At 34.9% G+C, this 13994-nt stretch overlaps 1 protein-coding gene across 1 annotated transcript; it reads left to right on the top strand.

The window, feature by feature from the left end:
- Positions 1 to 12634: 12634 nt before the first annotated feature.
- LOC100918656 (olfactory receptor 6C74-like) lies at positions 12635 to 13594 on the top strand. The gene has a single exon (XM_012550472.3). It carries the CDS (start codon positions 12656 to 12658, stop codon positions 13592 to 13594), a length of 939 nt encoding a protein of 312 aa, XP_012405926.1. The 5' UTR covers positions 12635 to 12655.
- Positions 13595 to 13994: the final 400 nt, after the last annotated feature.

Here is a 13994-nt window from a genome sequence, read left to right as displayed (position 1 = left end):
GGCTGAGCCTAACTCTTCTGGAAATTTCTGGTATCACATGTGCTCTGTTTCTCTGCCAAAGGATTTTTGCTTTAAGGTGATGTGACTATTTTTGTCCCTTATTCCCTTATTCCCAATGAATGCTAATTTATGAAGTCATCAGTAAAATGGAAAAGGATAGCAGAATGGATTAGAAAGTAGAATACATCAATAAATTATTTATAAGAAACACACAAAACATAAAAAATTCAGAAGGAGTTAAATAAATGTTTAGAAAGGAATCTATTATACCATAGGTGAATTCAGAGAGGAAGTAGAGACAATTATGATTTCAGAGAAGTATATAATAAAAATTAGATATGAAAAAGAGATTATCAGGGAAACTACATTTGGTTTCAATATCAATATTTAATATATATGTATAGATACTTAAAGGGAAAGTTCATTGAATTATAGAAAAAACTAATGGTGGGAGGCCTTCAAAAGCCATTTCTTAGAGCAAAAGGTAACAAAAATACAAATAATGAAGAAGTTAAAGATATGAAGAGAATTGTAGAAACAATGAGACAAAACTCTTCACCTACAGAATGGGAAGAAAAAAGTTTACATATATCTCAACATTTTGTGGCATTTTGCCAAAAGGTATCATTTACAGCACAAAAAATTCACAAATCAATTGAGAAGCAAAAATATGAAATCCACTCTTTAATGTTCAGAATCTCACACAAATAATATTAAAGAACCATTGAATAAAAGATTAAAAATAATTTGAAACTAAATAATTTAAGCCTAAATTATTGATAAGTCAAAAAATAAATCACAGTGATATTAGAATATTTGGATTAAACAATCTGTTTAGCCATTTCCCAATAGAAGGACATACCTTTAGTTTCCAATTTTTGGATACTATTAAAAAAGCAGATATTTTTGTATTTATACTTTTCCCAATGTTTGTTATTTGTTTAAAGTGTAGGCTTAGTAGTAATATAGAAGGGAAAAAATTTACATAGTTTAGTAACATTAGGGACACAGTTCCAAATGGTTTTCTAGAAAGACTAGTGGGACCATAGTCCCATCAAGAAAGTGTTTTAACATATCCATTTTTCATTTTTCTCTTTTGTTATCTTTGCCAATCTAATGAGTGTGATAGGAAACCTCAATGCTGCTATAATTTGCATTAGTGACTAAAAGCATTTTTTTTTTATGATTGTTGACAACTTTAATTTCTTTCATTGAAAACTAGGTAGGTGTTCATGTGCTTTTGACCATTTATCTACTGGGGAATGATTCTTATTTTTATAAATTTGAATTATTTATTTATCTTGAAAGCAAAAATCAGAGGTAATCAATATATTTTTTCTAGGTTATGTTTCCCCCCCTAATTTTTATTACATTAGATTTGTTTATGCAAAAACTTCCAATTTTACATAATTAAAAATTTCCATTTTATCTGTTGTGATTTTTTTAGCTTTTGTTTAGTCATAGAATAATCTCTCATAGAATGAAAAAGGTAATTTCTTATTTGTTTCTCTAATTTGGTTAAGATGTTTATCTTGGTTTATATCAAGAAATGGTATTAGAAACCTAATTTCTGCCAGATTACTGTCAAATTTTTCTAGCAGATCTTTTTCAAATAGTGAATTTTCCCCCTGGTAATTAGGGTCTTTGGGTTTATCAAACACTATATTACAAAATGAAAATTCTGAAAATCAAAAGAAAAAAAAAGAGTAACAGAAATAAAAATAAATATTGAATTTGTAAGTGAAGCTAGTAGCTGGATTAAAACAACTAACAAAAGAAAGTTAAGTAATCTAATTTTAATAGAAAACCAAATTTCTTTCACCAAAATAGAAAGAATTTACTAGAACTGATGACATGAAGAAAACTAAGAGAAATTACTTATATACCAACAAGTCTGATAATTTATACAACATGTAAATTTGAAAAGTAAAACTGGAAGTATTCATGCTTTCAACCAAAATACCCAGATTAACAAAAGAAGGACAAATAAGGGTCTTTCCTTAGGCAGACACAAATTTGGCTTGAAAGAGCTCAAAACTGGAAAACAAATTAAAATAGCATTGCAGGATATTGCTTAAACTTGCTGGAAGGAAATCAAACTCTCTCTTTCCTGCTCCTGCAGTCCTTATCAGGAGGCTTCTGAATCCCTTCCAGAACCCGACTTTATCTCTTTAACTCTCTTTCACTTGAACCAAATCCTGAGACTCCCAGCCTTTTTTCAACTCCTCAGGATACTGATTTTAACTTCTGCCTCCTGGGAAAAGCAGTAGATTCTCAGGGAGATTCAGACAGAGCAGAGGTGCCTCTTTCAATGTCAAATTTCTTCCAGACTAAGGAGAAACCTCGTCATTACACTGAGGACCCTACCCAGCCTTTTGAAGAGTCCAAGGCCATCTCTCTCCTTGATCTGTCCTGGAAAGTTGTTACTATTGAACAATCTGCCCTAGATATACGGAGGAAGTTGCAGAAGCCAGATTCGGGACCTCAAATTTCTCCCTTAAAAATAGCTGTTGGAGTCTTTAATGATAGGGATCTTAGGCTGCAGCAGAAGAGAGAGGCCACAGAATAAGGAAGTTTCAATCATATTTTGTAAAGGACAATAGAAGGGAGCTTCACTTCAGGCCAAGGGAAATAGGTCAGCAGATTCAGCTGCTAAAGCTGCTGCCCATCCACCCCTGATCATGGCATCTTTAATCCCTCAGCTCTCTGATTCTTATACCCCTTCCTATAGTTCACAGAAAAAATCTTGCAGAAGAAAGGGGTTACATGCTTTCTCCTTCTGCCTGGTTTCAAACACCCTCAAACCAATTCTTAATCCCAGAAGCAAGTCAGTAGAAACTGATCTTTGGTCTTCATCAGGCTGCCCACTTGGGAAGAAATACTCTCCAATCCCTGAGTTAACACTTTGTTGTAAGATTAAATCAATCATACTGAATTAGAGAACTATTAATCATCATGCTAAACTAGTTAACCATTGTATTATCAATTCCACTGAGTTAACACCTTGTTTCAGGTATACTTCTCTAGAGTTCTGGCTCTCTACATTTCTTGATTAGCATTCTATGCCCCTGCCAGCAAATAACTCCTTAGCATTCTTTGACCCCTGCCAGTAGTTAATTCTTTCTCAACCTTTCAGTTAGGGAATTCTATGGGCAGTGGTGGCTCATTCAGGATTGTTGAATGGGCCATCAGCATCCTTAAGGCAGCCCACAGATGGGAACCTGATGCATTTTTTGCAAAGGCCCTATTTCCAAATCATCTCTATCCTGGATGCTACCTTATTTTTAATCTGCTTCTGAGATTTGTTTCCTGTAGGCCTCAAGCTGTGAATTTTCAACTTCTCCTTCAGCCTGGAGATCATGGGATGACTGACTGGGACACACAACACTCCTTAGATGACGCTGCTCCTGTTTTCAGATTACATACTTCCTCTCCTGGCATGAACCCCCAGTGAATTTAGGGATATTTCTATGACCCTTGTTGGCTCGAAGAGATTACAGAAAAATGAGATCTTTGCTCCTTTATCCCAAATGAATGTGGCAGTGACTGCTTGAGGGGGGAAATGATGGGGTTGAAGCCTGAAACTGTCCCCCTTGACTTTTGGAGGGAAACAATGGGGGTGAACTCTGAAACTCTACTCTTCCAGAGACCCACCCTTCAGGGCAGGTAAGTGGTCTCATTCAGCTGGAAATATTGTCAGGGACTAGCTGCACCCTCTAATGAGTTGAAGATTAGCTCAGGACTACTCCCAGTAGCTCGAACTTAAGTGGTCTCATTCAGTTGGAGATCTTGACCTGATATTTCTATTGAGTGGCTTGAAACTCCAAGATAAGTACTTTCTTTTCAAATGGAAATGTAGGCCTGGGAATACTGACTCTCTTTTCAACTGGAACCTAGGCCCCCCACTGCCAATAAAAAGACAATTTTGAACTCCAAATCTTTGCAGAAGTCCAAAGAAGGATTATGCTTTGCCAAGGAACCTTTTTTCTTCTTGGCACAGCTGCCTGCAAGGATGCTTGACTGCTGTGAAGATACCCTCTTCTCAGTGACAATCTTTTGTTATTTCTCTGACAGGATCTTGCCATTGAGGAGTCTGTCTTCCTAATAAAGCTGGCTTCTCAGCCAATAAAAATCTCTTTTGCCATTTAGACTTTTCGGGTTCGCAAATGCTTTCATGTTGGATCTGTGCGCCCACCAGAGGGGATTCTCATACCTCAATTCTCTACTACTAGTACCACATCAAGACCACCGAGATGATGCGATGATACTCCAAAAGTATATTGGAGTTATGGGCTGGTGTTACAGGTTGTCTCAAAAGAATTTATTGGCTTAGACCTTCTTCAAATCAATGGAAAAAGATTTTATTATGCTGCCAAGAGTAGGATAAATCCATAAAGATTTTTAGCAAGGAAAAGGGTTTTTTTTGGTTTGTTTGTTTGTTTTTTAGCAATTAACAAGGGGAGAGACAAGTTCCCTATCAGTAACCAGGAGGGGAACATTTAAGGGGAAGAAGCAATGAGGTGGAACCTCACACCTAAACAATAATCTGCTGATTGATATTGTGGGCAGCTTAGATGGTAGTATGTTTGCAGGTGTAGAGGGCCAGTATTGAGTGGGTCCATGAATGGAGGAGTCTGGTCCAGGTATTGCTTGGGACTTGCTTTCTGTGAGGGCTCTGCTCGAAGCGTAGGCTCACCATCTCCTTAACAATGAATGAAAGACATACTTTAGAAAAATTTAGGATAATTTTGATGGAGAGTGAATATGACAGGAGCAAGACAGTACAGCTATTCTATTTACAACTCTCTTTTGCTATTGATAATTTCTGTTATTATTAATGTTATTATTATCACACCACATGACGATGATGTGAGATGATGAAAACCTGAATCAGGGATGTAACAATATTAGGTTACATAATAAAAGTTACATAATCACATAATAAAAATACAAAGAAATTAAAAAGGTATATGTGAGAAATGTTACAAACATAATTTAGACAAATCTTGACAATAGATTGGATGTGAGAGGTTGAGAGAAAGATATTATTCAACAAAAACTTCTGGAAAAACTGGAAAGTTATCATGTTCCAACTGGATGTTTGACTTAGAAATAAAGATGATATAAACAAATTATAGGTGTGAGCAAGAAATTACTTAAATGAAAAAAAAAGAATCAGAAAAGATAAAATGAGCAGTTTTGTTTATATATGAAGTTGTATAAAATTAAGGGAATGCCAAGTTATTAAATGGAAGAGAATAGTGGTTCAATTAGTGAAACATTTATCACAGATCACAAAAGTTTGCCATTTATTATATAAAATAGTTTATGGGTCCAACCAAATATAACCAAGCAAAGCAGGATCATATGAAATTAAGCAATATGTTTCCTGGTTCAGAATGTTTAAAGTCTCAGGCAAGAGGAGTAATAAGGGCAGGGTTCAAGAAGTAATGGGAGGATTTAGGAAAAAGCCAGGGAGGGGGTTGGGAGATATATGTTAGTAATCTTTGTAAAAAAAAATGTAGAAAATAATAACATACTTTGTTCTCTGCCTATTTGTCTGCCCACTCCTTTTTACTTCCCACTGCTGAATTTTCATGTAGGTCATGTACACTAATTGTAGGTGTCCCTCAAGGATCTTTTTTTTTTTTTTTTCTAGAGTATGTCTCTTAGTGATCTCATCAGTTCCCATTGATTCAGTTATCATTCCTTTGCAGATGATTTTCAGATCCTAAAAATTCCTAATGAACATGGCAATGGGCCTGGAGTCCTGAAGAACTGAGTTCAAATATGACCCTCAACACTTAACTAGCTGTATAACCCTAAATAGAACACTTAACTCTGTCTCAGTTGCCTTATTTGTAAAATGATTTGGAGATGGAAATGACAAATTACTCCAGTGTTTTTATCAAGATTCAAATTGAAACAATACCAATAGCAACAGCAAGAACAATCACCACCACTATCACCATCACTGCTTTTTATGATTGCCAATCTCACATTACTAATTGTGCATTGAGCATCTTAAATCAATATTTCCCAAATAAACTTCATTATCTCTCCTCCATGATCTTCTCTCCCCACTATTCTTCTCCTCCCCCTACTATTACTATTACGATTGTGGGTACTAATAATAGGAAACAGACTTTAGGGGAAATACAGCTGTAACCCTAAGGTCTCCTGATCTTAGAGTGTTATTGTGCTAATAATGTATCTATCAATGATTCTAAAGTCTTCTGACTTTAGGATAGTCCCACAAACATGACTGTCAGATAATCTGTTGGTCAATGATAACCAAATTGCTGACACAATAGTAAATAAACCATCTCTCAAACCTACCTGTAAGCCATAAAATTAGCAAATAAGTAACATGAAGCTATGGTGTCTCAACTTTGTCATATACATTTAACTTCTTTCTCCTGATTTTTTGCTAAATCCTTTTGGAAATTAGTCCATTTCACTTAGATTTATAAATACAATAAACTTTGCCCATTGACATGGAGATGAGTTGAAGCCTACAAGTTCTTTTGAGACACCTTGCAACACTGGTCTGTAATCCTAACCTTTTATAGTCTCCTTTTGAACCTCAACACTACCATCCTCCTAGGTCCCCAGGCTCACAACTTAAGTGTTATTTTCAAGTCTTCTCTCAAACTTAACCCCACATATCCAATCTGTTGCCAAATTTTATGTGGTACCAATCTCCTAATTCCCTTCTGAAAGGACTCAAAATATCACTTGGGGAAGTGTAGGGAAAGAAGATGTTAAATATAACTATTTTTGCTTCCCTATGATCCATATCTAAATAGAGCCATGTGGACATATTTAATAAACATTGATAGAACAAAGAGAGATCCAAACCTCTATACGAATTAATAGATGGTGTTTGAGAAATGCAAAGATCTCTTGTAATGAATCAGGTGACAATATTTTTATAAGTAAGCTGTGCTGGTCCTTTAATAAAAGATACACAATTTGAATCATTAATATTCATATAATGCTTAGATCAAGATTATATTTCCCAAGGAAAATAAATGTATAAGATATTTTGTAAATATTCCATATTTATGGCTGTTTTATCATTATGTTTTTGCTATTGTTGTTGTTACTTTCAGTCAGTTCCACTACATGTGGAGTATTTTTTTTTCATTATGAATGTTGCTGTTGTGACGAAGCACAGAGTTGTGAAGATTATCCTGGGAAGACTATCCTGGGAAAGTCACTTAATTTCTCAGTGCTGTAGGCAGTTTTCTAAACATTCCAATTGGTAGATGAATTTTACTCACATGGAAATACCCTGTATTGATGAAATCATAGGGTCAGTATATAATTCTATGCTATGTTTTTCAGAAGGCATTTATATGGAGAGAGTCATTCCAAACTTTGTGGAAGTTGCAAATACACACACATACACACACACACACAATTAAAAAAAAAAGAATGCTGACTGAAATTGATAAAAAAAAACCCTACAAGATAAGATAAAATATGACAAATGTGCGACCATCATATCTCATTTCTCAAAATTTCTTAGGGAGTTTTACAAGTAGTAAGTAAACTTCTTAAGGACAACTATTATTTTATTTTTTCTCTTTATAATTCTAGTAGCTGGCACAGGGCTTAACATATTATTACTGCAGGTATTTGTTTCATTTGTTGCATCTCACTCACTAGTCTCTGTGGATTTGATTCCTCTTGTTAAACACTTGAAATCTCTTCAAAAATCAGTTAGACTAGGGATTCATTAGTATCTTCTGAAAATAGATCCCCAAGGTCTCTTTTTTGTGTAACAATAAATCTTTCAGAGTCTCACAAAAATAATAAATAAAACGTGTCTAAATTTTATTGGTTTAAAATCTGCAAAGGAATTAATTTACTTTCTTAAAATAAGTACCATGATAGTATCTGATATTCTTAGGACAGTTTTGGTGGCATCTATTCCCATTTGATCAACATTTCCTTTCTCCCAAATTTCTAAAATTTTGAAAAAGGATATCCTATTGTTTTCTGCCTCAAGGATCTCATTTCTAAGAAGACATTTCAATATATAAAGAGAATATGGGCTAGTTCCCTCTCATTAGTATGGAGTAACTGCAACTTGGAGAGTAACATTACTTTGATGATTTCTATATCATCAAATATAAGATTTTGTGCATTTGTGAGGGTGCACTTTTACAGGGAATAGAGGTTTGTGGTTTTTATGAGCCCCAAAGTTAAACTGAATGTATATTAGCATTAACTTAATGTATCAAGACTGCAAAGATAAAGCTGGAAATAAGCTTATCAGAAGCATTATCAGAAAAGTGAGTATGGCCCTTATATATGAACTCTATTATTTAATTTTTCTCTGTTATGAAGCAACATAATATGATACAAATGTACCCTACATGAAAAGTATCTACACTATGTCAAAGTATCAACTGTGTAAGGATTTTTAAAAGGTAGGGATGGAGTGGGAAGCTATGTCATTAGGAAAGGAGAGGAGAGAAAAAGAATCTGAGAGTATCCTCTTTATTTTATTTTCTTTTGCTGAAGCAATTAGGGTTAAGTGACTTGCCCAGGGTCACACAGTTAGGAAGTGTTAAATATCTGAAACCAGATTTAAAGTCAGATCCCTCTATCCACTGCACTACATAAATGCCCCAGAGGGTCCTCTTTAAATGATTGCAAGAGAAAGAAAACTTTTTTTTTCAAATTTTGATCTTTTAACTCATTTGTATTTGATAATCTATTTGATACTATTACTGATCCTCTTTCAGAATGAAAGATGAGCAATCATTTGATACTATTAGATACTTTGTCTCCTTCACTCTGCCTCTTCTGCCCTCTCTCTCATTCCTTTCTACTGTTTCTTCCTGCCTCTCCTTCTTATTTCTTTCTTCCTCTTTCTTGTACTTCTTTCTTTTTTTTTTTTTTATTTAATAGCCTTTAATTTACAGGATATATACATGGGTAACTTTACAGCATTAACAATTGCCAAACCTCCCGTTCCAATTTTTCACCTCTTACCCCCCCCACCCCCTCCCCTAAATGGCAGGATGACCAGTAGATGTTAAACACATTAAAATATAACTTAGATACACAATAAGTATACATGACCAAAACATTATTCTGCTGTACAAAAAGAATCAGACTCTGAATTATTGTACAATTAGCTTGTGAAGGAAATCAAAAATGCAGGTGGGCATAAATATAGGGACTGGGAATTCAATGTAATGGTTTTCAGTCATCTCCCAGAGTTCTTTTTCTGGGTATAGCTAGTTCAGTTCATTACTGCTCCATTAGAAATGATTTGGTTGATCTCGTTGCTGATGATGGCCTGATCCATCAGGACTGGTCATCATCTAGTATTGTTGTTGAAGTATATAATGATCTCCTGGTCCTGCTCATTTCACTTAGCATCAGTTCGTGTAAGTCTCTCCAGGCCTTTCTGAAATCATCCTGTTGGTCATTTCTTACAGAACAGTAATATTCCATAATTTTCATATACCACAATTTATTCAGCCATTCTCCAACTGATGGACATCCATTCAGTTTCCAGTTTCTAGCCACTACAAAAAGGGCTGCCATCTTGTACTTCTTTCATCCCCTTACTCTCCTTCTCCCTCTTTTCATTTTGCCACTTATCACCTCAATTTAGCAAAACCACCCCTCTACATCTTTGCTGCTGGAGAGAGGAAAGGAGAAAATATTTTTATGCTAATGTTATTTCAGAGATGTTTTTCCTGCTTTCTTCATCCAATAACTAAAAGTCTCTCTCTTTCTCTCCCCTCCTCTCTCCGTCCCTTTCTCTCTTTTACCACCCCCCTTTTTCTGTCACACACACACACACACACACACTCACACACCACAGTGGGGGGAGAGAATGAGAGACACACATACAATTGAGAGAGAAGGAAAACACATGTCTTTGAAGAACAAATTTCTTTGTTCTTTGAAGAACTGAATTGATTCAGTGAGTCTTTGAAGAACAGATTCACCGAACCAGTTCAGTTCATAAGTGTCTCCTTGTCTCCTTGTTCTTGATCACTGCACCAGCCACCTCACCTTCAGCACTGCAGCAGCTATAGTTCTTCTCAGAGTCTTTCTGCATAAAGAAATAGGGACATCTCTGGCTACCAACTTCTTCACATATTTTCTCAATATAGGCATACCTGAATACTATGCGTTACCTCTTTTTCCTTCTTCTATTGTCTGTCTTTTTCAGATTTCTATGTAAATAATTTCCAAAGTTCACACACAGTTCATAGCTTCAGCATCAAATGAGAGCCCGAAATTTTGCATTGCCTTTAAAAAAATCAGCCCAATGTAGATGTGGAAATATATAGCATAAAAACAAATATCAACATGAAAAAGAAGTAAGAGTGATACTTTCAACATTATATAATATGTTACTTGCTTCCTTTTGTTTCTCAGAACTCTTTGTAACTGTCCAAAAAGCCTTGATATGTACACACACACACACACATACACACACACACACACACACACACATACACACACACACACATATCCCAAAGGTCAGAGGGATCCTGAAAAGGTATCTGCTTTTGAATAATGATTCCAAAATAGAGTCAAGAGTATTTTTCATCTCTTGTGGATAGCATATTATCTGAGTTATTTGAAGCATTCTTTTCCAAAGCCAAAAAGTAAATGCACCATATCAGTTGCATAACAGTGATACCTGATTGATCCCTTTGAATTAAATATTGTATCTTAAAATTTTTCTGTCATTTCCCACATTATCCTCCACTATCTGAAAAAATATCAGATAGTTCATGACACTCCCATTATTTCTTCTTTCCTGTGCCTGGCTGTACATTCAATGAGAACTAAAACTGTCCTTCTACATTGAAAGAGAAGTGACCTTTCCCTAGACTCAAGGGAATCTATGATTTTTGGGGGGCCCATTTTAAAAGCAAAATGAGTGCCTTTCAAAGATCATCAGGTACAAAATAAGATGACTTAATTTCCATTTTTCATTCCCTAAAATTCTCACTGTGACACTGGGCAAATCATTTCCTTTCTTTAGGCTCCCAGTTTTCCCATTTGTAAAATGAGATGCTTGGAAGAGATGATTGCAAAGGTCCCTTCCAGCTCTAACATTATATACATGTCTACATGTATGTATGTTGTATGTGAGGGTGCTGATTAATTTATATATTCATGTTAGTTTTTTTCTGACAACAGACTAGGTAGTGTCCCAAACATGAAATGAAGCTGGTATTACACAATGCCAAAAAACCGGGGAAAATTTAGCTAAATTAGTTCCTTGATGTCATTTAAAGTAAAAAATAGTTGTTTGATTGGTTTTCTTTTATTTGGAATGTATTGTTTTGAGGAAACCAATCTATAGAGGCCCTGCCCTCATATTTAAAAAAAATGGAGGAAATTATGAATGAGTTGTTAGGAAGGAGAAAAAAATAAATTAGACAAATAATAACATGCAGGATCTGAAAAAATATTTAATTTTAGAGGTGAAAACAAAATGTGTAAAATTAGCAGTGAGATAACAGTATAGGCTTGAATTATAAGCAGCTGATTAATTTGTAATATCTCAGATACATACTAAGTGCTTATAAATGCTGGTTGATTGACTAATAAGTTTCCTTTCTTTTCTTCCTATTTTGTTCTTTTTAAAATCTATTTTTCCTGAATTTTATCATTAAAGTAATTTAATTATTTTTTCTTTTTTCTTCCTTCCTTCCTTTCTTTCTTCTTCCCTCCCTCCCTCTCTCCCTTTCTTCCTCCCTCCCTCCCTCTGTGTTTTTTTCCTTCCTTCCTTCCTTCCTTCCTTCCTTCCTTCCTTCCTTCCTTCTTTCTTTCTTTTTTTCTTTCTTTCTTTCTTTCTTTCTTTCTTTCTTTCTTTCTTTCTTTCTTTCTTTCTTTCTTTCTTTCTTTCTTTCTTCCAACTGAATTTAATAGGAATTCTGCATTATTTTTTCACCAAAATCTAGTCACTTTAGACAGAGAAGGCAAAAATTGTAGGGTACCCAAGTGGCCAATTAGAATCAGATTAATTTTTGTTTAAGGTCTGGTCCTTATGAAAGGAATCTAGCCAGTAAACCCCAAGATATCTTGGCAGGGTACAGAGGTACCCGTGGCCTTGAAACCAGCATAGAAAAGTGCAGGGAGATTCACTAGCAGAGAGGTTACCACCAATTGAATGATTGATAAATGTTTGTGGATTAATTTAATTATATATTTTAAAAAATTGGTCATAGAATCTTATGAATTTGTCTATAAATATTTATGATTCCTGACAGTAGAGTGATAGTATAATCAATTAAATCACACATCCTTAAGCAAAGCATAAAGAGAGAAAATACACATATAGATTACCTTGGGTATAGAGTAAATTTTTTTGTTTCAGTGGATTTATGAGATTCCCAACCTTTAAAGGTGCATAAATTCACCAGTCAATACTCAGGAATGCAAATCTATTTATTATTGTTATGAACAGTTTAATTAAGGAGGCAAAGCCATTAAAGAAACATATGATTTGAAGAGAAATACATAGATACTTTGCATAGTTTATGTGTATGTATAAACCTATTTTAAATGCTCTATGGAATGAAAATGACTATGCTCTTTTATGATCTGTTTAGATTTTTTTCTTTTCATATGTAGGCATAGTGGAAATTTGACATCAAGGATGGGAAATCACACAAGAGTGACAGTGTTTATTCTCCTAGGACTGACAGATGATCCTCAATGGAAGGTTGTACTTTTTCTTTTTCTGTTTCTCACCTACATATTAAGTATTGCTGGCAACTTGACCATCATCCTCCTCACCTTGTTGGATTCCCATCTCAAGACTCCCATGTACTTTTTCCTTCGGAATTTCTCTCTCCTAGAAATTTCCTATACAACTGTTTGCATCCCTAAATTTCTGGTTTGTATTGCAAGTGGGGACAAAACTATTACTTATAATTGTTGTGCTGCTCAATTATTTTTTGCCTTCCTTCTTGGGGCATCTGAATTTTATCTTCTGGCTGCCATGTCCTATGATCGTTATGTTGCCATTTGTAAACCCCTGCATTACACAACGATCATGAACAGCAAAGTCTGCACCCAGCTTGTACTTAGCTCTTGGATCTCTGGCTTTCTGATAATTTTCCCAGGCTTGATTCTAGGCCTTCAACTTGATTTCTGTGCTTCCAATGCAATTGACCATTTCTACTGTGACACTGGTCCCATGTTGCAGCTCTCTTGCACAGACACAGAGTTTCTTGAGCTACTCAGTTTTATTTTAGCTTTAGTGACACTTTTGGTTACTTTGGCATTAGTTATTCTGTCTTACACCTTTATTGCCTTGACAATTCTAAGAATTCCATCTGCTAGTCAGAGGAAAAAGGCTTTTTCCACCTGTTCCTCTCACATGATTGTTCTCTCCCTCTCTTATGGCAGCTGCATTTTCATGTACATTAAACCCTCAGCTAAGGAAAGAATAGCTTTAACCAAGGGAATATCCTTACTCAATACTTCAATTGCCCCTCTATTAAACCCCTTTATTTACACTTTAAGGAACCAGCAAGTGAAACAAGCCTTCAAGGATGCAATCCAGAGAGCAACTCCTTTTTCAAAGAAATGAGAATGTTTACTTCTGCTGACTGTATATGGTTAAATTAAACTTTCAGAAACAATCAAAAATTCTTTCTAAGGATTATCATCTTTTAGATATGTAACAAGGTCTTTGGGACACATTGTAAATTTATCATTACTTTAAATTCAAGATAGGCTTTTAGAAGAGAAAGATAGTAGTTGATAAGGAGGATGGTATCAGAAAATGAGATTTTAATTCCATATTCGGGTCTCAAATACAGACATGAGCTCTTTGAATTGGGTTTCAAGCATATAATGACAATTATTAGGGAAAATACCTAGAGATATTTATCTATGATCCACAAAGCTTAAAACAAACAAAAAAAACTTAAAAGTAAGATAATGCCTACCACATAAGTATATAAAGCTACAATACACTTTGTGTGATA

Source organism: Sarcophilus harrisii, chromosome 5 (assembly GCF_902635505.1).
Source record: "Sarcophilus harrisii chromosome 5, mSarHar1.11, whole genome shotgun sequence".
Classification (NCBI taxonomy): Eukaryota; Metazoa; Chordata; class Mammalia; order Dasyuromorphia; family Dasyuridae; genus Sarcophilus; species Sarcophilus harrisii.
This window is presented reverse-complemented; position numbering and strand designations above follow the sequence as displayed.